Source organism: Barbatula barbatula (assembly GCF_947034865.1).
Source record: "Barbatula barbatula genome assembly, chromosome: 6".
Classification (NCBI taxonomy): Eukaryota; Metazoa; Chordata; class Actinopteri; order Cypriniformes; family Nemacheilidae; genus Barbatula; species Barbatula barbatula.
The window spans coordinates 11,700,050-11,727,777 of NC_136765.1; the positions used below are offsets into that span (position 1 = coordinate 11,700,050).

Below are 27,728 nucleotides of genomic sequence, written 5' to 3' on the forward strand. Positions count from 1 at the left end.
ACGCGAAGTGGAAAATACAGCGTTTAAACCTGAAATCGTGTTTACACATTACATTTCATCTAAAACAAGCGATGATTTTATAAGTTTTAGCCGTTACATATGACCCTTTTAAAAAGTACAGTTGTTTTCTATTTCCTGAAAAACAGTGTATTTGGACATCCAGAGTTTCAGAAGGATAGCATCAATATGTATCTGACAAGTTCAATGATCATTACGTTGATTGATGGGCTTGTACTTAAATGCTAAAAACTAGTTTTGTAGATGTCTATGAATCTTGAAATACAGTTCATCTTAATGGACGAGTTGAAGCAGATAGTAAAGATAGTAAAGTGTCTGGGGATAAAATATTGATTTCAATAAAATGTGAAAAAGAATCATCTTAATAAACTTAATCACTTAATTATTTTGGTATTTTATCAACCATTTATTTATTTGCCTCTCTGTCTATGTCTCCATAGTGCTGACCTTAAAGGATGAATATTATTGGATGTGTGTTATTAATGTCTAAGACTAATTGGTTAATTTCGGCTGTGTTTTTCTTCTAACCTTCAGGAGAAGAGCTGTGCAGTGCTCTAACTGCCAGCTGCACTCTCAAATGCCCTTTTGGCTTCCAGACTGACGTCCACGGCTGTGATGTTTGCCAGTGCCGCCCACGTCACAAGAAGTGCAAAGCTGTGTCCTGTGTCAAGAACTGCCCGTTCGGCTACATGTGAGAGAGCTTAAGTTTACAGATGCTGTCTGAGATTTACATTAGCAAGATGGTTAAAGTTTCCATTAAACATTTTCTGAATGGGATGGAGTTCATGCCCAATGTAAAAAAGACACAACACAGAGAATATATATATTTGTTTTGCCTCAAGAAATAGTTTACTAAGAAAGGATCGTTGCACATTGCACATTTTTAAACTGATCATTTATAGCGATTAGCTTCGGATAGTCTTTTTTCGGCCAGTTTTATTGATGCCATAATGTCGTTCTGTATAATTCTAGACATATTTTACACGTCACTGCTACCCCAGCGATATTTGGAATCAAATCATGACCGGCAGCATTAGTTTGCCGTCACAAACCAAAGTAATTCCACACTGTTTCTCAGTCGGTTGAAATTGTGAATGACAAAATGATCCCTTACTCTATGCATTGCTTGTTTGTGCCCAGCTGCAAGTTTGGAGTTGACAGCTAATTAGGGTCGCCTCAGATCAACGCTTCTGATAGCACTGCGTAAAGGATGAGTTGTGATAGCGAAGCTGAAGGCCTAATCTACCCAACACCGCGTCTCGCGAACAAACATCGCTTTTCCACTTCTGAAAGAAACCCGCTCCAATTACACAGGCAGATCGCCATGCCAATTAGTTTAAACTTTTGCAGAGTCGTGCAGTCAGCAGGTTAAAAAAAAGGAGGCCTCGCAATACATGAAAATGGGACAGACAAGTAAGGTGCAATGTAGTACAAGTGGCTAGACTTTATCTATCGAGAGTGAGAATGCACAATATGGAATAAAAAATGGTGGTCATGCGTTAGTTTATGCATTAGCTAGCATTAACTGGCAATGATCAATGCAGTTTTTTTCATTAATGACATTTATATTTAGTCCTTTAGCAGACGCTTTTATCCTAAGCCACTTATGAATATTTGTTGATGTTGCTTAAAGGAATAGTCTTCTGTCATCATTTAATCACACTCTTCTTATTTTAAACCTGTATGACTTTCTGTCTTCCGCAAAACACAAAAGAGGATATTTTGAAGAATGTTGGTAATCGAACAATGGCGGTACACATTCTATGGACACAAAACCTATGCAAGTCTACGGGTACCGCTATCAACATTCTTACCAATGATTTTCTTTTTTGTGTGAACTATCCCTTTAATTCCAATGTTAAATTAACATTTACATTCATTCATTTGGCAGACGCTTTTATCCAAAGCGACTTACAAGTAGTTTTTTACAGTGGCACATTACTGCAGAGCAATCAGGGTTAAGGTTCCTTGCTCAAGGGCACTTCAGTCATGACCTGCTGGCCCTGAGATTCCAACCGGCAACCTTCTGATCACAAGCCCAACTCTCTAACCTCTAGGGCACAGCTAGGGGGCAGAAATTACCCAAAAATCGATTCTAGTGTATAGTAACACACATGCTAGAAAGTAAAATTATGCCTTGACACCTGATATTTAGGTCTAGAAGATAATTGTGTAGTTGTGATCATATGGGTAATAAAAGTTACAATGTCAGAGCGGTAAACGTAACGCTGTGGCTCAGTGTTGTTTTCTTCGTGCAAGCCTTTTAGTTTGACAAGGACATCTTGTTTGAACAAAAGTTTTTAACAAACACAGTTGCTACTTAACAGTACCACAGTATAAATAATGACACTGTATCATCCAGGTACACCGGGTTTCCACCGGTTAGATATCAGATTAACACGCTGTTAATGTTTGTTGTTTTGTATTGTTATGCCTGATTGGAATTGTTCTTTAAAGCTAAATAAAACCACTCATCCCCAAACTAATATTATGAGCAATAACCCAACCATTACAAGTATAGGGAACAAGATGGGGTGTTGGCTGGTCCTGCATCTCTATTGCCTTCTATCAGGTGTGTTTGGGTTAAGAGGAGTCTTTATTTATCAGAGCTCGGCTCTTGGCCCTTCGTTGTTTCTTCCCACCTCAATTCTGCCGTCACGAATGAGCACACAAGTGCAAATTCTTGCATCTCAGATTCTAATTTTAGATATCTATTTATGCCCCTCAAAGTTACGGCCTTGGTTCAAGCTCACTGAATAATGCATGTGCCCGAAACGCAGCTTCTTCCTCTTCCTGCACAGAGAATATTGATATTCCCTACTGCTGACATCATACCTGATAGCTCCTTATCACTAAACCAAATACGGAGTGCACATGGCTGCTTCTCAGCCTATTATTCAAAAGATAAGAGCGGATGGGGCATGAGGGATGGGAGCATGTGTGCGCGTGTGTATATGTGTGTGACGGGCTCTGAGGTCTGTGGCCAATGTGCTCTGGAAAAGTTTATTCGTAAGAAAGGTGCTTTGGCCATCAGGGAGCATTTTGATTGGTCGTTTTGGTCAGTCATCTTTGATGTGCCATCTGCTATCAGGACTTCAAGTAAGGTCAACACGTTTCTCTCATTCTTTCCTCTCTCTACTTCTCTCTCTCTCTCTCTCGTTCTCGCTGTCTGTTAACTGATGACATTGGACCGTGTCTTTCGCACCTGGAGTGTAACTCCTGCTCAATACGAAAAAGCATCGATGTGGCAATGACAAAGTCTGCCTGAGATATTGTTCTGTCTCTTTATAGAATTAGTTTGGTTTTTGTGGTCTTGAACTCTGAATTGTGCTATTATTTTTCTAAGCAAACCAATTTGGTTCATTCCTGCCCGATGGAATAAATCATAGAGTTAGATTGAAAAAAGAGGTCTAGAGTCATGTCCATGGATTAGAGATGCACCAATACTACATTTCTTATTCGATTATTCAGAGTGATATCTGGCAATTTTGATTCTGAAGATTTGAAGAACTTTCTGAATGTTATAAATTAATCTAATAACTATTAATATTAAACATCAAACTGATGATGTTTCCTAACATTCTCTATATACAGAGCACAAATTCATTACATTTTCCCGTCCTCTTTTGATTGATAGAAAATATCGACCCTGATCATCGGCTGGTGTGAAGAATGGCTTTTATCAAACGATTCAGATTTTTGGCTGATTTATCGGTGCATCTCTACTATGGATGATAATCTCATAGAGACACAAAGTAAAACTGACCCTCGACTTGGATCAGTAAGCAACCTTAGCATTATAGCCTCATCCACAAGCGGATAGAAATATTCTTAAGAAGATACAAAAACTGTTTGTTCAGAATGGACCATGTTTATGTGCACATAGTGCAAGTACTGTATGTCTGTTTAAATATAGCCTTTTCTCTATTATTTCTCTATTTTCCAGTAAGAACAAACATGGCTGTGACACCTGTCGTTGTAAGAAATGCCCCGAGCTTCCATGTGACAAGTCCTGTCCAATGGGCTTCCAGCAAGATGAGTTGGGCTGTCTGATGTGTCAGTGTAGAGGTAGGCCTCATTTTTTTATTATACAATATTTGGTCAAACTATAGTATATTTTGAATACAAATATATAAACTTCAAAACATAAATACCTGATGTACAGTACACAATCCTACTGCATGACACAGCACAGCCAAACAAATGACCTACAGTTAAAATAATGAACTACTTTACATTTTATATGTCTTAATAAAATCTGTCAATATCCAAAAGCATTTCCTTTAAAGTTTCCTTTAAAGCAATGAGTCGTTTTAGTGATTTGATCATGATTGAGGGAGTTTATAAAAATTAACATTGCTTTCTCTTGGTAAAAACCCCGTAACACTCAGGGCCTTGAGGGTTGTATTATAAAAAAGAAAACCCGGTTTATTCTCTTGATCAATAAAGAACTAACACCAAACAGAATATTTTACCACATTATTTCCAAATTGAAATATTGAAATATACAGTGCGTAAATGTTTTCTGAGACTAAAAATATTTTTTTCCCCTGAAAGTCATGTACCAACTACTTTACTCTAATTCAAGGTTCTTTAACTTTTCAACTTTTCTGGTAAAATGTTTTTTTAATAAACAAATTAAAGATATTCTCCCAGAGCAACCCATAAAGGTGTTCTCAATAGCCACAAGTCTAACACCGTGTCTACACCGGACGCGACCAGTTCGATGCGAAACGACACACGTCTTGTTCTAAAGGGATTGTCGCACCGCATCCGCATTTTTATTTATAATGTGTTCTTATGCTTTCTTTTTCCGCGCCGCGTCCGTTGTAGAGAGGGTGTAACAGTACAAACAGCATATCCAAAAATATATATTTGGACGTAACATTTGTTAGCGGCAGTTATTGAGTTCTACAATCGATATGCTGAGGTGCTATTGCTGTAATTGACAGAATACATTGAGGTGTGAGCTGATACCGCATGCTTCAACGACAGAACGCAGAAGAACCGCTGAGCATCATATTCACACAGCCCAGGGTCTCCAGCGTGACTCATCCCCCCTCCCTCTATTTCCCATTTATTTTGAGGGCCACCTGTTGTATACAAAAGCCAGGCCGACAGTTACTCACTTCCCTCTATTATTCATAGCCTCTTGTGTTCTCCTTTGATTCTGCTTCAATAATGAAGCTGGCACGTGAAATATTCATAAAGCCCAGTCCGTTTAATGAGACGGGAGAGCAAGAAAAAGGCCTTTTTAATCCACCTGCCGTTTAATTTTTGAAGGTGTGCATCTTCCTTATATCAGGCAGACAGGATTTTAATCAATGTGAAATGGTTGTGTGATATTGCCTGGGGCTTGGCCGGGGCTCTGCTGCTGTTATGGAGAGGCAGTGAGAGGTGACGCTCTTGGCAGATTGAATGAGATTTGAGAATGTTTTGTGCTCAGGGGTTCGGGGTGAGCAATTGAGGGATCGCTTGCATATTTTGTCATTTCACGCTGCCTGCAAAGCAGCCGGTGAAAATGTCTCGTCGAAGAAGTCAAATGCCTGGAACATAAATGAACGAAAAGATACAGAGAATCATTTGGCTTTTGTTGGCTTTCTTTCCTTTCCATAAGATAATCATCACTAGCAAAAATAAATGAAGGTGGCGTTATTATGATATTTGGATCCGTACCATGAGAATACCATGGTACAAGTATTCCAGAAAGTACATTGGAGGGTCACGTAAATTTCAGATTTCTGATTGTGCTAATCATTCAATAGTCTCTGTTTCTTCCAACGTACCACAGTATCACATCTGACAATCCTTGTTTTTTATGCATTTTGTGTTTATCGTTAAGTCATATGTTTTTATTGCAGATCAGAGCTCTTCGTCTGTGGCGCCAACAGTGAAACTGGGATCCTGCTTGTCTATGGACGGCCGGAGGCACGAGAACGGCCAGAGTTGGCACGACGGCTGTCGGGATTGTTACTGTCATGCTGGGAGAGAAATGTGTGCCCTTATATCGTGCCCTGTGCCCTCCTGTGACAACCCTACCATACGGACCGGCCACTGTTGCCCTACATGCCCAGGTAAGTGTGCACTTTATCTTTATAGAGGCTGGCTGCAGAAAGGAAGAGGGAACATGAAAATCTCCGATGTGCAACTAGGTTATTTTAGTTTATTGAAATTAAAAAAATTTGAAAGCCTTTCTGTTTATTCAAATCAATTCAAATATTGGCCCAAATATTATTGGATAAAAGATACTAATGAACTGATGAAAAATTGAAATGTTTGCTTCAGAAATAAACTGGAATAACTTTAAAGCACTAAAATTATAATAAGAAACAAAACTGAAACTAAAATCTATTAATCTTTTTTAGCAACATATTAATAAATAAAAAAATAAGAAAATAAAGTTATGTAAATATTTAACTTAAATTAACATTGAAAAACATAAAAAAGCTTATTTAAAATATTAAAAAATACGAAATAAAACTTAAATCCAATCTACAATGACTCAGAAGTCTTGGTAAATAGAGCATCAGAGTTATTTAAACATGAATTATGAGACATGATGGCATTTCCTTCACCGATGTCAAACCTGGTGCTTTTTTATAATTTTAAACCCTGACACTATATCTTTTTTATATTGCATGAGAAAAAAAGATTTTGCTACTTTTTTTACGTTTGAGGGTCTTAAATATTTATAATATTTTGACAAATAACACTCTGGTTTTTAGTGCATGGGTAAAACAAAGACTCTCTTCCCTGCATTGCTTTAATGCTCTACTGTCTCTTTCAGAAGAGTCCAGTTCACATAAGCCGGAGCTCAGCGAGGCATCAGTGTGTTTGGCCCCGGGCGGGGAGTACTTTGTGGAGGGAGAGACATGGAACATTGACTCCTGCACTCAATGTACCTGCCACAGCGGCCGCGTGCTCTGTGAGACAGAGGTGTGCCCGCCCCTGCTCTGCCACAATCCAATCAGAACGCCGGATTCGTGCTGCCCTCACTGTCCAGGTGAGCTTTCAGGAAAAAGTTAGACAAATAATATCCACTGTGTCTGCCGACTCAAACTTACCAAAATGCATTTGTTTGCAGTGTGCTTCAGAAAGATAGAGGTGACAAAGTAGTACAGGGAGATATCAGAATTTTGTACAGGTAGATAGAGGTCGACAAAAAGCGTAAATATTTTAACCTATGGAGTATAGTGTGATCCTTTAGAGCACAGCAGAATTTGACAAAACTATGAAAGGATAAAAGATTAGAGGGGAATGATGAAAACTGCATTGGTACAGCAGTGTATTGATCAACTCATCGAGAGGAACGCCAGATGAAGGTGGAAGAGATTGACTGCACATTTTTAGAAAATCTTCCAGCAACTCAAATATAACAAATTTAATTTGCTCTTCAAAATGTTTTTAACCCTTTTGAAATGAGTTTTACATTTACATTTAGTAATTTAGCAGACGCTTTTATCCAAAGCGTCTTAAAAAGAGTTCAATAAGCGATATGTCATAAAAGAGCAATACTACATTTGGTGCTAATACAAAGTTACTAGTTTCAACAAAAGCTAGACCACTACCTGTTGAGAGAAGAGGGTTAGTGTACGTTTCTCATTTGTCTGTCAAGTATTCGCCGAAGAGGTGTGTTTTAAGTAGTTTTTTGAAGGTTGTGAGAGATGTGGTTGACCGGACCGCATTGGGAAGAATGTTCCACCAGGAAGGAGTAGTGAAGGAGAATGAGCGAGAAAGAGATTTAGTGCCCTTCTGAGAAGGCATTACAAGGCGCCGCTCGTTTGCTGAATGCAGGGTTCTTGATGGGGTGTAGGAGTGTAGTAGGGTGTGAAAGTATGCCGGCGCAGATCCAGTGATAGTCCTGTAGGCAAACATCAGTGACTTGAATCTGATCCGGGCTTCAACCGGTAGCCAGTGGAGAGAGATGAAAAGGGGTGTCAGTGGAGTGGTTTGTTTTGAAGCCAGACTGCTTGTCATCCAATAGATTGTTCTGGGATAGGTATGAGGAGACTTGGTTGAAAACTGCCCTTTCAAGTGTTTTCGCAATAAAGGGAGGAGAGAGACAGGTCTGTAACTGTCGGTAATGGTAGGGTCCAATGTGGGTTTCTTGAGTGGGGCGTGACCTGGGCCTGTTTGAATGTGGATGGAAATGTTTTAGTTTATATTCAGAATATATGTGTCTACCTTACATTGTTTAAATTTAATGTATTGTATTTTGTGTCAAGTCAATCATTGGGACTTGTGATGTCACAATAAACAAGTATTCTGTATACCATAACTGTAGTACTGATAACTGTCATTTCTTATGATTGATATGCTAATACTACACATATGATAATATTGTAAAAAATGAATCTGGTTGGACACTACAAAATAGTAGGTGATGCCCCCTTTAATATTTTGCTTTGAAGCCAAACTCTCTATCTGTCTTCCTACATTAGTATTTTAAATGATTTATGGGACAAAAAGAATAAACAAAAAAGAAATAAACAAAATACATTTACATGAAACACTTTTGTGGCGTTACGGTACACAATTCATCAGTGCATGTTATTAAAATAACTTTTCTTCATAATTTTAATCAAAAGTATCAAAAACTTCCACCCCGAATCAACTTATTTGTACATCACCATCACCTAGGCTGTCTGAGCTATTGTACATTTTCGACCAATAGCCTAGTGAATGTACATTCAGGTGAACATTCATGTCTGACTTATTCTAGTAATTATGGGTAATAAGTGGAGATCAACAACGTTTTTATATCTTGTTTCTTCAGATGATCCAGTCACTCCTCAGACGCCCAGTAATGACAGTATGCCCGGTTACTGCAGGAATGAGGAGGGTGATATCTTCCTGGCCGCTGAGTCCTGGAAGCCTAACGTCTGCTCCAGCTGCGTTTGCCTGGACGGAGCCATTAGCTGCTTCTCTGAGTCATGTCCACCGGTCAACTGTGCCCGGCCTGTGCTCAGAAAGGGCCAGTGTTGCCCCTACTGTCTAGGTACGTACCCTGATGTGTTAACTTGATGAGAGCATTCTGCATAGCACAATGTAGAACACTGCACACATCCCTGAACTAAACACTGTCGGACACACAGCGTTTGCTGTACATTTTCGTCAGCTAATGCCATTTTAGAATTTTTGGCCGGGGACTCATTGTTGAAATGGCAAATCAGCTAAAATTTAAATGATTCATAAATGATAATTTACTCTCTCCAAACCCATTTTGCTAAAAGTCTATACAATAAAAGTGAATGGGGATGGTTGCTGTTGAGCTCTAAAAATGGCAAAACATATGAAGAAGTATGAAATATTGACCATATTTCAAGTCGTTTGAAAGCATACAACTTTGTAAACAGACTAAAATTTGAGTTCAAACCCACTCAAGGTGTTACATAGTTTTGATTTAAGTTTTGTGTTTTTAAAAGATGAAAAAAATCTATTTGAACAAATAAAAAGCTGTAAACACAGGAAATTCCTACATTCTAAAATCTGACTGACACTGATCCAACAAACACCTTCATTCTAAAATGTTATTGTCATTGATCTACCGTGTTTGTTTGCATACAGTATCTTGGAGTTTATTGAATCATATGAATTTACAATTAAATGTAAATGACCCATGTTCACACCCAAATCAAGTTTCTTATCTGCTGATACGACCTGTACTTATTTGGTCTTGTTATGCAACGCACCTATCGCCTGCAGGTGTGCGGTGGAGTTTGTTCACACCCAAATCAAGAAATTCACGACACTACAGGATTTCACAAAACATCTTAAAGCTAAAGTAGCTACATTTAGGAGGAGAGTTTTGAGTGCTAAGATCAAAATCGGCGTCTTGAAATCTGTGATTTAATCTGTAACTAAATTACAAACGTCTGTCTGTTAATTGCAAAGGTGCTTATATCCGCGCATTGTTTATAAGATGCAGACATGTAAGAGGCTGAGACTTCATCAAGCTGTTTATTTCCTCTTTTCACCAGATGCCACACCAAGAGCCGTGTGTCATTTCAATGGAAAGACGTACATGGACGAAGAGCGATGGGACATTGACAGCTGCACTCATTGCTACTGTCTGCAAGGCCAGACCCTGTGCTCGACTGTCAGCTGCCCCGCCTTACCCTGCCATCAGCCAATCACTGTGGAGGGCAGCTGCTGCCCCATGTGTCCAGGTGAGGATCTATATCAGATGGCAGCGCACCACATTTGCTTTAAAACGAAGTTGTCATGAAATCTTTTTTTTACAAAAATGTAAAATCATAGCATTTGCAGGTGCCATAGAGGAAGTAATTCTGGACCTGTTTCTGTCGCACATCCCTGTGTCTCTTTTCCCAACTCCCTATCTCTGGTTCTCATAAAGCAGTGTTTACTTAGAACCTCCTCTCTAATTGAATGGGTCTTTTGTCTAAATACGGACTCGTTGAGATGAATCATTTAAAAGGATCGATTAAGTTGAAGCCGGACAGAGGCTAAATTAGCTCCCTTTGCATTTGGGAGATAATGTCATTGATCATTACCCTCTTTATTGCTGTGTCACTTGGCTTTGGATCAATGAGGGGGTTGAGAGCGGTGTCGTGTGCATTCTGGGTAATCACTCACCCTTTGGTGCTTTCCCACTCGAAGACGCAGCTCTGAAGATGAGCTTTTAATTAGCCGGCGGCCTGCAATTTCACGCTGACCCGAATCTGTTCTGAGCGCTCCTTCACAACTCCTTTAACCGCAGTTACGGCGTTTATGTATATGCCGTCGTGAGTGTGTTCCTCTATATCACTAAACACAGCTTTTTTCTTTTTTCTGTCTCCCTGTTGTTTTAATTACAGAGACTTATGCTCCCACAAATGTGCCCATTGAGAAGACAGACCAGAGGGGAGGCAAGCAAAGACATCAAGCAGCCTGGCCCACTCACAGCGAAAACGATATCATGCCACAGTTCAGAGGTATATAATTACAAATACACTTTTAAGACTTGGTGCTGTGAAATAATACAATAACAATACATTTGTTGAATACATGAATATACAGTGCATCTATATCATTCCACTCGTTACAAAGTAAAGTAAGGGATTACTCTTATTTTTTCTGAAATTTAACTTAATACTGTGTAGTGCAGTCATCCTCAATAGGCGGACCTCGGTCTGGACCTTTGCTTCATTTCATCCGGACCGCCAGCCATAGCCTAATAAAACATTTGACTATTTTGTTATTTTTTATTCTTCACAACGGAGAATCACATCACTCGCACAATCTTTTGCCGCTATATCCTCAGATATCTTTATTTAGGGCAAAACACATTTCATTTGAGCCCTTTCCGCTCCACGCGCTGCTTCTCTCGCGCGAAAGACCCGCCGCATGAAGAGCAGCAAACGCGCTTATTTTAACAACACTAGTGCAGACAAGCAGAGCAGGTAAATGGACACAAAACAGTAAACAAAATGCAGCAAACATTAAAGCATTTGTATCCGTCAGTCTGTTTACTGTTTGCTATGTGTCTCCAACCTTTCGAACAGATTTGTGATATTTTATTAACCAAAACGTTTTTATCTGCATTTAGCATTAGCATTATAAGTCAGCATGTAAACTTTTGTGATCCTGTGAAAACCCAGACTAACATCTCAAAATCCAATTGATTATTAGACAACAAGCATCAAATATTAATTTCAAGCATTGATTTCACTAAGATTGAAAATCAGTTGTATATACTGTATTATTCTGGTATTATTCAGTCATTAATGAAGATATTGTTATGTTTTCACTGAATATTCTCTAGGCTGATTTTATGAAGGACTTTTGCTGGGGTTCTCACAAGCAGATTCACATTTAGTTATGAACAACCTTTTAATTGGGAAAATATTCAAAGTATTTCTGGTATGAAAGTGAAAAGGTGACGATGGCACGGAAAGGTTAATTTAGTTAGTAACACTGTTTATCAGATTTTTATTAAGAAGCCATTCCCCTAAAGCCACAGAGCCTATAAATACACATATGACAATATCAAATAAATTGCCTGATAAGTGATCATATCTTTTATACAGTATATCCAACTGGGCTAAATTGATTTAAATATTATTTATTTTCTTAAACATATTGTCCGGACCTCCGTTTGGAAGAAAATATAAAGACCGGACCTCTTGAAACTTTAATTGAATACCACCGGTGTAATGTATACAATACTAGAATTGACATAAAAATTTAATGGCTAACTTTAAAATGTATGCATTAATGTATCTTTCTCACATTGGTAATACTTTAATCTGTTAATCAGAGTACTTTATGTAGTTTCTATTATTCATTTGAATGAATTAAAAGAGCCGTTTCGTGTCTATCCTTGAATGACTTAACTAATCAAAGTTAATATAGGACATAGAAAGTAATAAGTCACTAAATACTTTCTGGAGAAAGTGATTTGTACAGTAATGTTATTACACTATTGAATATGTAATTAGTAACTAGTAATGAATTACTTTTTCAGAGTAACTTACCCAACACTGGTTCCGGTGTAGTGAGATTCACAAACAAACCACTCTTTTGATTTAAAAAGCAGTCAGAACCATGTAAATGTCAACCAGATGAGAAAAAGTTTTTATTAAAAATGTTTTCAGCATACTGATAGGTAGTCTTGCATAGTTTTTCATATTCAGGTAAGTGAGTTGTCACATCCATAACTGTATATATTCCTCATAAATGGGCACATGAAAGTAAAATACTGTATAGTTACTGTTTTATGTTCTATAAGAATCATCCCTTCTCCATTGGTTGGGTATTATTGCATTATTGGATATAAGTATTTTGTCCCTCAAAAACATGCATCTTTTTTTATCACATCCATAACGCATACATTTTTCTCTCTTTTAAAATAGAAAATGAATGCATAGACTGATATGTGTCTGATGTCTGGACTCTATCATGAGGGGTTTAGTATTATATTAAATGATATCGTCATAACTATATTATATAATCTAAACTAAAACCTTGTCACAAGTATAATTTTGCCTTAAGCTTTGAGGTTTGTTACTGACACAATACACAAGGACGCACTATACAGCAGGACTACATGCATTGCATTGGGTTACATTTTTTGCAGGTATTAGTGTAATTGCGTAAACTGTTATTAAAAAATAACAATAGACAGCTGTTCAACAAAAAATAAAATATATGTATATATGTGTGGCCAATAGATTAAACCATCTGTCTATATTTTACTAAACCCTTGTTGATTATGTCCAAACATCAGAAAAATATCAGTATATGCACAAGTTTTCTATTTTAAAAAAAGGTAAATAAAGATGCATTATTGATGAGACAAAAAAGTTTACGAGACGACAGACTTTGTAGGATTTCTGTGAATTAAAATGCACAAACCTGAAGCAATAATAGAGAAGGGGTGCCTCTTCAAACACATAAAATATTACAATTATGAGGAATATGGATGGAACATTCCTGAAAATGGCTCTTACCGGCCTATGAAAAATCATGCACTATACACAAATTAAACAAAAGCTTTAAAAACTTGAAACGAGACTTAACGTGGGTATTTGAAACCACCAAACGTTAATATCTGTGCTATGAGTATAGCAAAAAACCTTTGGTAAAAACTTTCATGATAAGGTTGACATTTTCACAGAAATGCCCTACTGCAACTTTTAAAAGGGTAATGTTTATATGACATGGTGCTAAAATGTTTTATTGGAGTGAGGTGTAGCTGTTAGCAAAGAGCAAATGCTAACAGGTCTCTCGTGGGTTATTCCAGGTGAATTTGGGAGTCTCCAGATGCCATACTTAGATGGCAAGACGCCGTTGCCACATGAGGATGCTGGTTTGCACTGGGCCTGGGTGGCACTGCCCGTACTAATGATGATGCTCACTATCGCCGCCCTGCTGTTGGTCAACCAGCGTAGGCAGTGGATCCCTGTGCCTTGCTACCGCACACCCACAAAGGTACATAAACAAAATAAACATCACTATATAAAATACCAAGACTACTATTCATAAACAGTGTTGAGTGTTCTTATACAATAAGAAGATTCTGAACAAAGTTCTTATTGTTCTGAAGTTCTTATCGTATCCATTTCATACAATTTTGTTTTCCCTGGTGGGCGGGTTAAAAACTACCACTACCTGAAGTTGTTTCAAATCAACCAATCAGAACGAGCCAGAGCCAGTGCTAGATGTTGATGTCCGTGTGTTGTGTAATACGAGTACAACACCATCAGTTCTTACACAAACCATACAGGAGTCCACATGAATTATACTCTAGATATCGATTTTTGAAGTTTAATTCGTTATTGCTCAGAAAACAAAGTAAGAAAACGTCCTTGGTGTGTGTTTTTATATCAATTATTACTTTGCCCTGTGAAATGACTTGACATGATCCAGGACAGCTCATCAAGTTTGTGTTGTATCATGTCTCCTGCGTAGCCCACCTGTCTCAATAACCAGCTGGAGTATGTAGACTGTCAGAAGAGGACGAAGGTCCAGGTGGACAGCCCCCAACGCATGCTCCGCATTGCAGATCCGGACTCAAGATACAGCGGCTACTACAGCATGCAGAAACCCAACAACCTGCAGGCTGACAACTTCTACCAGACGGCGTGAGAAACGGGAGAGCGAGAGAGAAGAGTGAGTGATCGAGAAGAGAGAGACTGAGCCCATGTTCGGCTGCTTAAACCTCTGCGGCACACAAACACTGATTAAAAACTATAGAGACAGATAAAGCAGTCAATCCAAGCGGACAGAGAAGAGACCCTGGTAAACAATTATAATATTCACTTAAGTCACTCCAAGCAAGAAAATACAATATATATCACACGTCAACACCCGAAAGTTTCACCAGGAGCAAGAGGCTGCACCTATGTAACCGAAGCAAACATTAACCAGGTGTTATTGGTAAATTGGAGAAGACTCTTCCGGGATATTTTTATGATAGGTCGAGCATCTTTTTTTGTGTGAGTGTGAGATATTGTGGCTGTTCAGGCACAAGTTGAAGGTAGTTGTGAAGTGTTTAGGACGAACGGGGTGGTTTTTTTATTTTTGTTTTTAAACAATATTTTTCCTGCATTCCTACTTTTTGTCGGAAAAGAGCGAAACATTTGACTAGTGCTTGTGTGAACACAAGGCTTAACCAAAGCTTCTCTGTCTGAGGTACCTGATACGTCCAGAGAGCGCGCTGTGGGACGCTCACCTCCCCGAGACCTAGGAGACGCCGGATTGTGTGTAGAGAAAAGAAAGGAGAGAAAATAACGTGTTTTTGCGGGAGATCCTACTGTAAGATTTTGATTTCCCCAGTGCTGTGGATGAATTCGACCGAGCCTTTTTTGCTCTTAAAAGACAAATGGAAGAAAATGGAGTAAGCTACTCTGTGGACATTAGATCTTCCTGCTAGATGATGGAGGTGTGGTGTCTTTATGTTGTATTTCTGCTTACGTGTATGAGCGTTTTCCCATTTAACCATCCAAACACCATTTGATCTTTCTCCCCCAAACAAGGGCAGATTGACTTACACTCCTAGCAAATATATATTTTACCGAAACAAGTTGTGAAGGTAGAGAGTAAACGCGAGGACATAGCGATAGTGGTTTGGATTTGAGGCTATGCTTTACATGTGCTGCTTTTTTTGCTTTGATTCTTCAAACCTCATTTTGTAGGCATGAAAACCAGTAGCGTCCTTAAGGAAACATTCACCATAAAAATCAAAGGGCCTCGTTCGTCAGACACAAGTGGAACACATTTTTGTGTAAATTGTTTGGTAAACCAATCTGGTTGTAATGGCTGGAATACACTACAAGATTTTTTTTCTAACTAGACATCATACACTTGCGGACAGATGGAAACACACATACATCAATTTAAGACTGAAAATCTGTGTATTTTTAAGTTGACAGGTCTACTGGTTATGCAAGAATGATTTTACAAACGGTTATTATATCCAGTATGAGTAGTTCTGTGAAGGATTTACATGAGATTTCTACATTGTCATCAATCTAGATTTGTTATGAACTATTACTACATAATAGTAGTTCTATGAACAATTAACACAAACATTCGACCATTTAAAACATATTTTTACACCATTTATACATAAACTTGGTCTGTCTGTGTTTTTTAAATGAGGCCCAAAAATGTAACTGAATTGGAATAGGGGGTCTGCGAAAAACGATCAGTGTTTTTCATTTCATTTTCTTTATTTTTACTTTTCACAAAACTGCCTCCCTTTACGGAAGCTTCGTAATGTAACTAAAGGCACCTTTGATCTGGATTTCTACAACAAATTTGGCTTAAAAAATCTAAAACTATCATAGCAACGTATATGTACATATTAATACTAAACCGAAAAGACATGAAATATTCTGTGATAATATATGTACGTGTGTATGTATATGTGTTGGCATGTACGCGCACATTACTTCTCTTCGATCTGTAAGGTTCTAGTTCATTTTCCTAATGAATGTATTTATGATTGAGAAAAAATATAAGATTTATTTAACGGCAAACTGAGGATTTTTTTGTTTGACGTTGATTGAAAAAAAGCACAGATGATGATGATACAGAAAGATAGACAAACATCTCATTCGATCCTTTTTTGTGTATTTTTCCCCCCAGTTTTCTCTGATCACAGAGCTTTGCTCCGTTAAACATTTTGGCTTTGTTTTGACAGGCTTTCAAATCAAATCCATTTTGTTTATTGAAAATTGAACAGGGAAGACGTGAAATGCAATTTGCTTTGTAGTTATTAAGCGCACAGCACATGGCATCATCGCTGCAGCAAAAGGACTGGAGTGTGAACGTGCGAACAAGTCCTTACGTTTATTTTTAAAAACTAATTTGATTCAAAGTCTGTGTTTCTTCGAGTGAAGCCATGTCACGTTGCCGTGTTAAGCGATGAAGCTCTCGTTTCGTTATTCCTTGTAATGATTCCTTACAGGTGTCAGAACTGCTGGAATGTAGATGGACATAAGCTGTTGAAGTGAGGGGGTGGGGCAGTGGGAGGGCAAAGGGGCGGGCACTGTAGCTATGTGATAGTTTGTCTTGGTTGTATCTTTATCTGTATGTGATATTGTTTGTAGAGCTATACAACTTGGCACTTTTATATAGAGAGAGAAAATCAACATTTGTGTTTCTTTTTCTTTTTTTACAAACCTGTTTATTAGAAAACGTTGCCCTTGATTTTTCCGAAAACCTTGTAGGACCCTGTGCTTGGGTTTATTGGGTGAATCTCATGAAATGTGTCCACCCCTGAAAAATGGAATTAAAAAAGATTATATTTTGCACAAAAAATGAAACCAAGTGTCAAATCGTTGTTTAATTTGTGACATCATTTTCATGACAAAACAGCAAGTTCCACCACGTATAAGTTTTGAATATTTTCTAATCATGTAATGTAGTTCAGTCATTTTTGTACAGCGTACTGTAAAATAACTATAATACACTTTGATATAAATATGATTTAAAAAATAATATATTTTGTTTAGCACAATAAGGAAAATTAAAAGTTTTTGGCAAAATATAATTTCTGTTTCATATTTTAGATTTAGGGTTGAAAGAATATTAACATGTTTTGTTGGATTCACCCAATGGTACATTAGTTTCAGAACTTAATATATAACTGCATCATATTCATAATTCTGTTATAAAGCTATATGTTGACAATATTATTTACTGTATTAGCACCACAAGCCATAACGTCTTTGCCTTATTTCAAACACACAAGTATGCAGATACAACTGAGATCCCAAATAAGCACTTGCTTTTGAGACTTTAGGGTTAAAGACACAGATCTGTTCCTTTCGCTTTTGTTTATCCTCTAATACGTTTCTGTTTCGTGGAAATGAAACAATTGATAAGTAGTCCTGTCTTTCAGTCACGGCCGATCATAAAGCATCAGAAATACTGTTGTAAACAAGATTTAGTACTAGAGCACTGAAGAGTATTGCTCTGGAAGACTCGAACATAAACTCATTTCAGCAAGATGTCATCTATATTTAATTGGCAATGTGAGATCTGTGCAAAGCGCACTTTCAAGTTCACTTTCACACACAAAACAACATTTCCACCTCATTGCTTCCAAACACGTGTTTGAGGTTAAGAAGGAAAGCTTACAACGATGCTTGGATTTGGTTCGGACAGATCTGCACGTTTTAGTTGAGTTCTACTGAGTGGTCTTGAATGTTTTTAGTGCATTCTCCAAGTATTGTTGTAAATACTTGAGTGTCACTCGCCAAAACATCTTTAAAAAAAGAAAGATAATGTTTGAAAAATGACACAAAAAAGGTTTGGAAAGAGGTAAAAATTAGAGATGTAATATATTGTCTATGACCTTAATAATTTATTAATGAGCAGAAAAACTGACCTTAGCCTTCTCTCAGAGAACGTTTCAAAGTTTAAGACTTCACGGAGTGTCAGTTTGTTCTTTGTTTGTTTGTTTTTTTTGGCTCTAAAAAGAGCAGAGAAGTGTCCACATTCAAAAGTCTGTAGACACGTGTATATGTTCAAGACAATTTGTCCCTGTATCCCCTCTCCAGTCTTTCCACATGCATTATCATCCTTTTAGAGTTTGTATACTACTGGTGTTTAATGTTCATGTAAAAATGATGTCAACATGGGTCATGATATTGCAGGTTTATTAAAAGGGTAGATGAAATGTTGAATCCTGTAGCACAGCAGATTTTTTTTCAATTTCTTGTATTATTTTGTTTGTTTCTTTGCAGCACAATAAATACTTTTTAAACAATCGAAAGTCCTCTTGTCTTGTTGGAAGTCATGCTGCTTATACTCTTTAATGTTGACTGTCTTTTTTTCTGCATCTTATTTTTAATTATAGCAATTGAAAATGAACGTCTGCATGAAATATTACAATTGAAATAAGAAATAGCATTCACTGTGTTATATTTCTAGTCTATATACCAAAAAGATGAGCAAAATCCAATTGCTTTACTAAATAGGCTACAGGTCAGATCCAATACAGACATTTAAGGTACATCAAAACAATATTAACATTATAAATGACCTCTTTAATGTATTCAGTAGGCCTATAACATGACCTTTGACTACACATAATGCTGGTGCATAGATAATCAGGTTGAAATGTACTATAAATAACAATCAAGATGAAGTAACTGACCGTGACAACAATTATAAACCCATGATGCACTAAACCATGGAGAGGTTTAGATCATGCGGAAATACAAAAGACACAATGATATATGTAGGTATTCATCATTGAAGCATAATAATTCACGTGATGTGTTTAATATCATTGGCTGTTCTTTACAGCGATGTCAGTGGTGTACCGATTGTGGGCGTTGATCCTTCTGACAACTTTTGACACCAATAATAAATCACACCAGACCAGAAAGTGCAGGTATTTTATGAATGCACGAACAAGACCACTGAGGGGCGGCAGAGAGCTGCTAAACCATTTCAGCATCTCGTAGAAGATGATGCTGATGCTGATGCTGATGCTGAAGCTGATGCTGATGCTGATGCCGATGCTGAGGAGAGCTGGATCAGGGGAATGAATAACCTGAGAAAAAAGGTCAATAATGTGTAATAGGACGTGATGGCAGTGACAGAAAGTCTACAGTGTAATAACAGTCAGTGGTCTCAATGACACCAAATTACAAAGATTGGCATAAACAAACTGGGGCATTAACTAATAGACTCTGTAATATCTTAGGAGGTTCGACTAAATGTTCTTCCCATTTTAAGAACTGACTGAGAAAAGACTGAAAAGGTTTCCAGATTGGCAGTGTCCTTAAGAAACCATATGAACAGTTAAGTAGCTTCTCTGTAATATTCTATATTATTGTTTATTCCCTCTAACCATGCTGTATGTTAAACCTATTCCTTTTTATAACTCTTGTACGATCTGATCAATGTTTGCGTCACGAACATCAAATTGTAATCCACCACAAAATGTGTCTATTTAGAACATTGAAATGTATTTTTTATATATGTTTATTATTAAAAAAATGCACACAAACACTGTAAAACTGTATTGTCAGTACAAAGTATATCTTTGTCAAATGTACCCTAAACATGTTTTTGCAGTCTGTTCTCTTTTACTGTATATCTCACATATTTTAAGGATGTGTGGATGTCTTTTTTTAGAACACAACTCACCAGTTGACAACCACTGTATTGAATAATATATCTCAAGTACCGAGTACACAGTATAAGTACAATAACATAAATGTAATAACAATTACAGTAATATTACTTTATTCAGATAATTGTTGAACATTTACATGCTGGCAACAGTGTTGCCCATAAACTACAGTTTTTTTTTAGATTTAGATTTGAAAGGTTAAAAGGTCTTGAAATAATCTATACGGTTGTCTATGACATGTGACTGGTCTATATCATTTATGCATGCTGAATATAAAGCCTGAATGATTCAAGAGAGTGTCAGAGGACATTTTTCAGCATGCTGAATTTACATGGTTTCATAAGTCATAGTGCCTGTTGAAAAGACATGGCGTCTTTGTTACAAATGCGTGAAGCTTGATTTTATAAATGCATAACAGTTCTGTTGGCGTTCAGTAATGTTAATGTTCAGGCTGTTAGACTTTATTTCATGCTCGCTTTCTTAATACGACGGCATAACACTTGGCTTCATTTAAGCACATTGAGGGGCATCACTTTACAATGAGGTTTGTTAACCAGTAACCATTGAAATAAAATTCTAGATTATTACACTTTAACTACTTCATTTATTATTATTGGTTAAGGTTTATTTTTACGTGCTTATTTAACATTTTAATGCAATGTAAAATAGCAGTAAACATTTATCAATCAACTTCAATATTTTATTCATTGTTAAGCTTATTCAATATGAAGCATTTGAAAGCATTCTTAAACATCCGGAAATAAATCAACAGAAGCCAAGGAAATCTTTATTAAACACTATCCTCCAACAGTGGATCTACTGTTTGGCTTGGCCATGTAGTGGATAACAATCCCTTTGAATGCATTTATGTGTGTTTGTGCATTTGCGTAGCGGGCTAAAGATTTTCTTTCTGACCTTTTGTCCATTTTCATAATTGTCCAGGCATGGCAAAAATGTCCATCAGTTAATCCTCTTACTGTGACTCTTATGCCGGCTCTGTCGGAGCAGCACCATGTTAATGGAACAAGCTGCTCGGAGCCAGCAAGGTGGAGAACAGCCAACTCCTGACAGTCTTCACTGGCAAAGACAGTTAACGTTTAGTACTCATTTAAAGAACAATAGTCTGTTGTCTATTGATTGTTACTGGATAAATGTGCTGTACTTATTAATAAAGACAACTTGTGTAACAACAGGTGTAGCAACTATTATCATTGATAGCCTGCAGCTAAATTACTTGAGGACTTTAATGTATAGCAGAACCGTGTATGCAGACTGTGAGTGGAAATCTGCTATTTTGTCTACCAATCATTACATTGCCTAAATAATATTAATGATGTATATTAATTTTAACGTGCCCATCCTACATCTGAGTGTTTGCATTAGAAAACAGTAACTACTTGAGATGTTACTTTGAAATGCAAACAGAGGCACACCAAGCAACTTTTATCATTTATTGTAGGAAAAAAATGTCATTTTTCACAGAACCTTTGGTGGAACGGAAAGGTTCTTTGGGTGTCAAAGAACACACTTTATGGAACCATTTAAATGAAAAAGGTTCTTCTATGACATTGTAAAGCACCTTTAGGAATGCTGAAGCCCCTCCCCTTATTCCACCCCTAAACGTTACTGTTCCAAAAGCGAATCGTACGAAACAGGTCGTACAAATGTATACGAATTAGCCATCTCATGGCTGAGATGCCATTTTCTTTACACGACTTAGGTGTTTAAACGGCTTACTGTTCCTACAGTTGCCTTTGCATATTAAAGTGGGAGAGAGATATTACACTTCACCTTTAAAAACCATTAGCTACAGTGGTATGTCAGGTCTCGGGTCTAGCACTCCCTATGTTGTCTGTGTTTTCTTGTCTTTTTGTTTTCCTGGCACGTGATGTGTTTTCTGACAGCTCTCACGTGTCTGATCCTTGTGTGAGTTTCTTTATCCCGCTAGTTTCACTTCAGTTGTTAATTAGTTTATTCCCCTCACCTGGTATCTTCTCTCCCTCACCATTGCACACAGTGTTTTCCCATTTACTCATTAGTTCCGTTTCCTTTATATAATGTGTGTTTCCTCTTGCCTATTGTCAGACCTTTAGTGTTTTAGACCTAACCTTGTCTTGCTCCTTGTCTTGAGATATTTATTTCTTAGTTTTTGAGCTATCTGGACTTCCTAGTTTTTTACAGTGAATCCTGTTACTCACCTTGTCCCACCTTTAACTCCAGGTCCTAGCGCACTTCCGGGGTTTTTTGGGGTTCCTCTATCTTCTGTCCTCAGCGACCATTATCTCCTCTCCTGGCTGGATTATCCTTGTCTGCTGTGTTCTCTCGGAGACGTTTTATGCCCTGGTGTTCGCGGGTGCGTCAATTCCGGAGAATGCGACGGATCTTATGACAACGAACCTGACATCTATTGCTGCGCTACAAAACCACCGGAGAGAGTCGCTGGCTACAGACATCGACCTTTCTGGATTAATACACAGCAGAAGACTCTACAGAGACTTCTTGCTGAAATCAACGTGTGAATACTCACCGGGGAATACTTACTGGCTACAGACATCGACCTTTCTGGGTTAAGACACAGCGGAAGACTCTACAGAGACTTCTTGCTCAAATCAACGTGTGAATACTCACCAGGGAATACTTACTGGCTACTGACACCGACCTTTCTGGGTTAAAACACAGCGGAAGACTCTACAGAAGCTTCTTGCTCTAATCAACGTGTGAATACTCACCAGGGAATACTTACTGGCTACTGACACCGACCTTTCTGGATTAATACACAGCGGGGGATTCTACAGAGACTTCTTGCTCATTTCAGCGGGTGAAATTCCACCCTTGCGCTTTCTGCCTTGGATTCATTGGATTTTTATGTTTCTAGTTACTGGATTAGATTTCAGATCATTTTTGTGACTTTTGTTCCCGGGACTTTAATGACGGTAGCTCCGTCAGAGGTTTATGACTTTCTCTGCATGTAGTGCTATTTAATGCCAGTTGCAGTGTTTGTTGCTACAAACGCTCGGTTTTTTCCTGTATTAAATAAACCTGTCAAATCCTGCATCTGACTCCTGTAGTCGTCCTGACAGAAAGGTCTGACCAACAGATGGAGTCAGCAGGATCCGATCCTGTGCACTCAGCCATTGCACATCAGGGGGCACTGTTAGGCCAACAACACAATCGTCTCATTGCCACTGAACAGGATGTGGGTGAACTTAACAGACAGTTAACGCAACTGCGTACTCAACTCGAGAGCCTACAGCTTGATCCAGGAAGGCACTCGAGACATCCAGAGCCTCATGCCAACAACCCCCCGGTTTACAGTGGAGATCCTAATGCGTGTCGTGCCTTTCTCTCACAATGTGCTCTTGTTTTTGCTCTGCAACCCTGCCGGTATGCCACGGAGAATTCCAAGGTGGCCCACGTCATCACCCTGCTATCCGGGACTGCTCGGGATTGGGCGGTCGCAGTTTGGGAGGCCGGGACAGCTTTCTGTGCCAATTTTGAGGACTTTAGAGAGGAGATGATCAGATTGGAATGAGAGCGCCCTTAGGGCCCGTTTTTTGGAGGGGCTTGACCATATCATTGCCGACGAACTGGCCCCGCTCGATTTGCCAAGGGATTTGGATTCCCTCATTTCTCTCGCTGTTCGGGTCGAGAGCAGATTATCCCGCCGCCGTCAATGTCGGTCCTACCATCCCTTTGTGAATCAATTTCAGCCCCAGCCTCTGAGTCCTTCTACTCCAGTCCATGACAATCCTCCTGTGACGCCTGAACCCATGCAGTTGGGCCGCATGAAACTCACCTCACAACAGAAGCAGCTTCGTCTGTCCCAGGGCCTGTGTCTTTACTGCGGAAAGCCGGGTCATTTTGCCGTTCATTGTCCACTAAAAGCCAGAGCCCACCGTGAGACGGAGAGTCCGGGTGGGTGTGATAGGTTCCTCAAACTCTCCCCTTCTCCGTACATTGCTGTCCTGTCAAGTCCGGTTCCAGGGAGTCCAACACCAGGCTCAAGCTCTTCTAGACTCTGGAGCAGAGGGCAATTTCATCAGTGCCCAAACCGCCCAAGAGTGGGGAATCCCAGCCCTGCCCCTCAAGGAGCCCTTGGATGCCAGGTCGCTGGGGGACAGACCCCTTCCTCCTATTACTCACGTCACTCCTAGTGTAAGTCTTTCGATTTCAGGAAATCATCACGAGAGAATTGTGTTGTACATCCTCGATGCCCCTGGGAACCAGGTTGTTCTCGCCCATCCATGGCTTGTGCAACACAATCCTCACGTAGATTGGCAGTCTAGCTCTCTTCTAGCCTGGAGTCCTTCGTGTCATGTTTCTTTTCTTGGTCCCGCTTCTCCTCCTGTCTCTGTTTTTTGTCGCCCTCAGGTGCAACCTGCGATTTGACCGGAATCCCGGTGGAATACCACGATCTTGGGGAGGTTTTCAACAAGACCTGAGCCACTTCTCTTCCTCCGCATCGCCCCTACGATTGTGCCATAGATCTTCTCCCGGGCACTTCTCCGCCTAAGGGTCGTCTGTACTCCCTCTCTGGTCCAGAGAGAGAGGCCATGGACAAGTACATTCAGGAGTCCCTTTCGACTGGTCTTATTACCCCCTCTTCTTCCCCGGCGGGCGCAGGTTTCTTCTTTGTTGGCAAGAAGGACGGCTCCCTCCTTCCTTGTATTGATTATCGAGGTTTGAATGACATTACTGTTAAGAACAGGTACCCTCTACCTCTCATGTCTTCTGCCTTCGAACTCTTACAGGGAGCCCAGGTCTTTACTAAGTTAGACCTCCGCAATGCCTATCATCTCGTCCGGATCAGGAAGGGTGATGAGTGGAAGACTGCGTTTAATACCCCTTCGGGACATTATGAGTATCGGGTGCTTCCTTTTGGTTTTACCAATGCTCCTGCGGTCTTCCAGGGCCTTGTCAATAACGTGTTGGGAGACATGATAAATAGATTTGTCTTTGTGTATCTGGATGATATTCTCATATTTTCCCCTTCTCTCCAGGTTCATACCCAGCACGTTAGGCGGGTTCTTCATCGCTTACTCATGAATCAGCTCTACGTCAAGGCGGAGAAGTGTGAATTCCACACAAAGTCTGTTACGTTCCTAGGTCATATTATTTCACCCAGCGGTATCCGGGCAGATCCAGCCAAGATAAGAGCTGTCGCCAAATGGCCCCCACCCGACTCTCGTAAGGCCCTCCAACGTTTCCTGGGTTTCGCCAACTTCTATCTGCGTTTCATCAGGAACTTCGGTCTTATCGCTGCACCCCTTACCGCATTAACCTCTACTAGAACGATCTTCAGGTGGAGTAAGGAGGCTCAGGCTGCTTTTGATTCATTGAAGCCCGTTTTGTCTCTGCACCTATTCTGTCTATTCCAGATCCTGAACTTCAATTTATTGTCGAGGTGGATGCATCAGATATCGGGGTCGGTGCAGTATTATCTCAGAGATCTCCCGTCGATGGGAAGGTGCATCCATGCGCCTTTTATTCTCACCGCCTCAGCCTTGCCGAACGTAACTATGACATCGGAAATCGAGAGTTGTTAGCGGTAAGATTGGCTCTGGGTGAGTGGCGTCACTGGCTGGAGGGTGCGGCGCTACCTGTCTTGGTCTGGACGGACCATAAGAATTTGGAATATATCCGTTCAGCCAAGAGATTATGTCCTCGTCAGGCCCGTTGGGCACTCTTTTTTGGCAGATTTAACTTCACCCTCTCGTACCGAACAAGGTTCTAAGAACTTCAAACCCGATGCACTCTCACGGCAATTCGAGACTCCAGAGAGGGAGGCTACCACTGAGACCATCCTTCTGAGGAGGATGGTAATCTGGGCTCTCTCTTGGGGTATCGAACGGCGAGTAGTGGTGGCCGGACGAGGGGTGCAAGTGCCAAGGGAGTGTCCAGAGGGTCTGCTGTTTGTCCCAGTGGCGCTGCGCTCCAAGGTCTTACAGTGGGGCCACTCATCCAGGTTGGTCTGTCATCCAGGAACTCAGAAGACGCAGGCCGCCATCCGCCCGCGTTTTTGGTGGCCGTCACTTGCTACCGATGTCATACAGTTTGTGTTGGCCTGTCCCACTTGCGCTCAATGCAAGACACCCAATCGTTCACCTGCTGGTCTTCTTCGTCCCTTGCCCATCCCTTCCCGTCCCTGGTCTCATATTGCCCTTGACTTCATCACAGGGCTACCCTCCTCCAATGGGAACACCGTGGTTCTCACGGTGGTGGACCGATTTTCCAAGGCGGCTCATTTTATCCCCCTTCCCAAGCTCCCGTCTTCCCGTGAGACCGCTCAACTGTTGGTAGATCACGTCTTCCGACTCCATGGTTTGCCGGTCGACGTGGTTTCTGATAGGGGTCCACAGTTCTCGGCTCGATTTTGGAAGGAGTTTTGTAGACAGATCGGGGCCTCTGCGAGTCTGTTTTCCGGTTTTCACCCCCAGACCAACGGGCAATGCGAGCGGGCCAACCAGGATCTTGCCAGAATGCTCCGCTGTCTGACATCCAACAGTCCGAGTTCCTGGTGCTCTCAACTCTCGTGGGTAGAATACGCCCACAACTCCCTTCCTTCAGCCGCGTCAGGTATGTCCCCTTTTTTGTGTTCCATGGGTTATGATCCACCTCTGTTTCCGTCACAGGAACCCGACGCTGCGGTCCCGTCTGCTCTGGCTTTCGTCCAGCGCTGTCGTCGCACCTGGAAGAGGGCCAGAGAGGTTCTGGTCCGAACCAAGGGACGGACCAAAGCAGCAGCCGATCGCCACCGGTCCTCTCCTCCTACCTATGTTTGTGGGCAGCGGGTATGGCTTTTCACCAAGGATTTGCCTCTCCGGGCGCCTTCTCGTAAGATGGCGCACAGATTCATTGGTCCGTTCCGCATCTCCAAGGTGGTTAATCCGGTGGCGGTCAGGCTCAGTCTTCCCCCTCCTTATGGTCGGGTCCACCCTGTCTTTCATGTTTCCAAGGTTAAACCTGTGTTCTCCTCCCCTCTTAATCCTGCCGGCAACCGCCCTACCCCCCCTCCCCCTCGTCTGGTGGAGGGGTCACCTGTCTACACGATCAGGAAGTTACTGGACGTCCGTCGCCGAGGCAGGGGCGTACAGTTCCTTGTGGACTGGGAGGGCTATAGCGCAGAGGAGAGAAGTTGGGTACCATCCCGGGACATCTTGGACCAAGCCCTGATCGTGGACTTCTACCGGAGTCGAGGTGAGCCTCCTCCTAGGGCGCCAGGGGGCGCTACTGGGGGGGGCTACTGTCAGGTCTCGGATCTAGCACTCCCTATGTTGTCTGTGTTTTCTTGTCTTTTTGTTTTCCTGGCACGTGATGTGTTTTCTGACAGCTCTCACGTGTCTGATCCTTGTGTGAGTTTCTTTATCCCGCTAGTTTCACTTCAGTTGTTAATTAGTTTATTCCCCTCACCTGGTATCTTCTCTCCCTCACCATTGCACACGGTGTTTTCCCATTTACTCATTAGTTCTGTTTCCTTTATATAATGTGTGTTTCCTCTTGCCTATTGTCAGACCTTTAGTGTTTTAGACCTAACCTTGTCTTGCTCCTTTTCTTGAGATATTTATTTCTTAGTTTTTGAGCTATCTGGACTTCCTAGTTTTTTACAGTGAAT

General features: G+C 40.2%; 1 protein-coding gene across 1 annotated transcript in view; it reads left to right on the plus strand.

The window, feature by feature from the left end:
* The window catches only part of crim1 (cysteine rich transmembrane BMP regulator 1 (chordin-like)), a 96,653-nt gene extending 77,912 nt beyond the window's left edge, over positions 1–18,741 (plus strand). The window contains exons 9-17 of the mRNA XM_079458501.1: positions 553–709; positions 3,965–4,086; positions 5,880–6,092; positions 6,806–7,021; positions 8,795–9,016; positions 9,999–10,187; positions 10,836–10,952; positions 13,763–13,950; positions 14,431–18,741. Coding sequence (XP_079314627.1) covers positions 553–709; positions 3,965–4,086; positions 5,880–6,092; positions 6,806–7,021; positions 8,795–9,016; positions 9,999–10,187; positions 10,836–10,952; positions 13,763–13,950; positions 14,431–14,607 — 1,601 coding nt within the window. The 3' untranslated portion in view covers positions 14,608–18,741. The remainder of the gene's footprint in view (positions 1–552; positions 710–3,964; positions 4,087–5,879; positions 6,093–6,805; positions 7,022–8,794; positions 9,017–9,998; positions 10,188–10,835; positions 10,953–13,762; positions 13,951–14,430) is intronic.
* Positions 18,742–27,728: the final 8,987 nt, after the last annotated feature.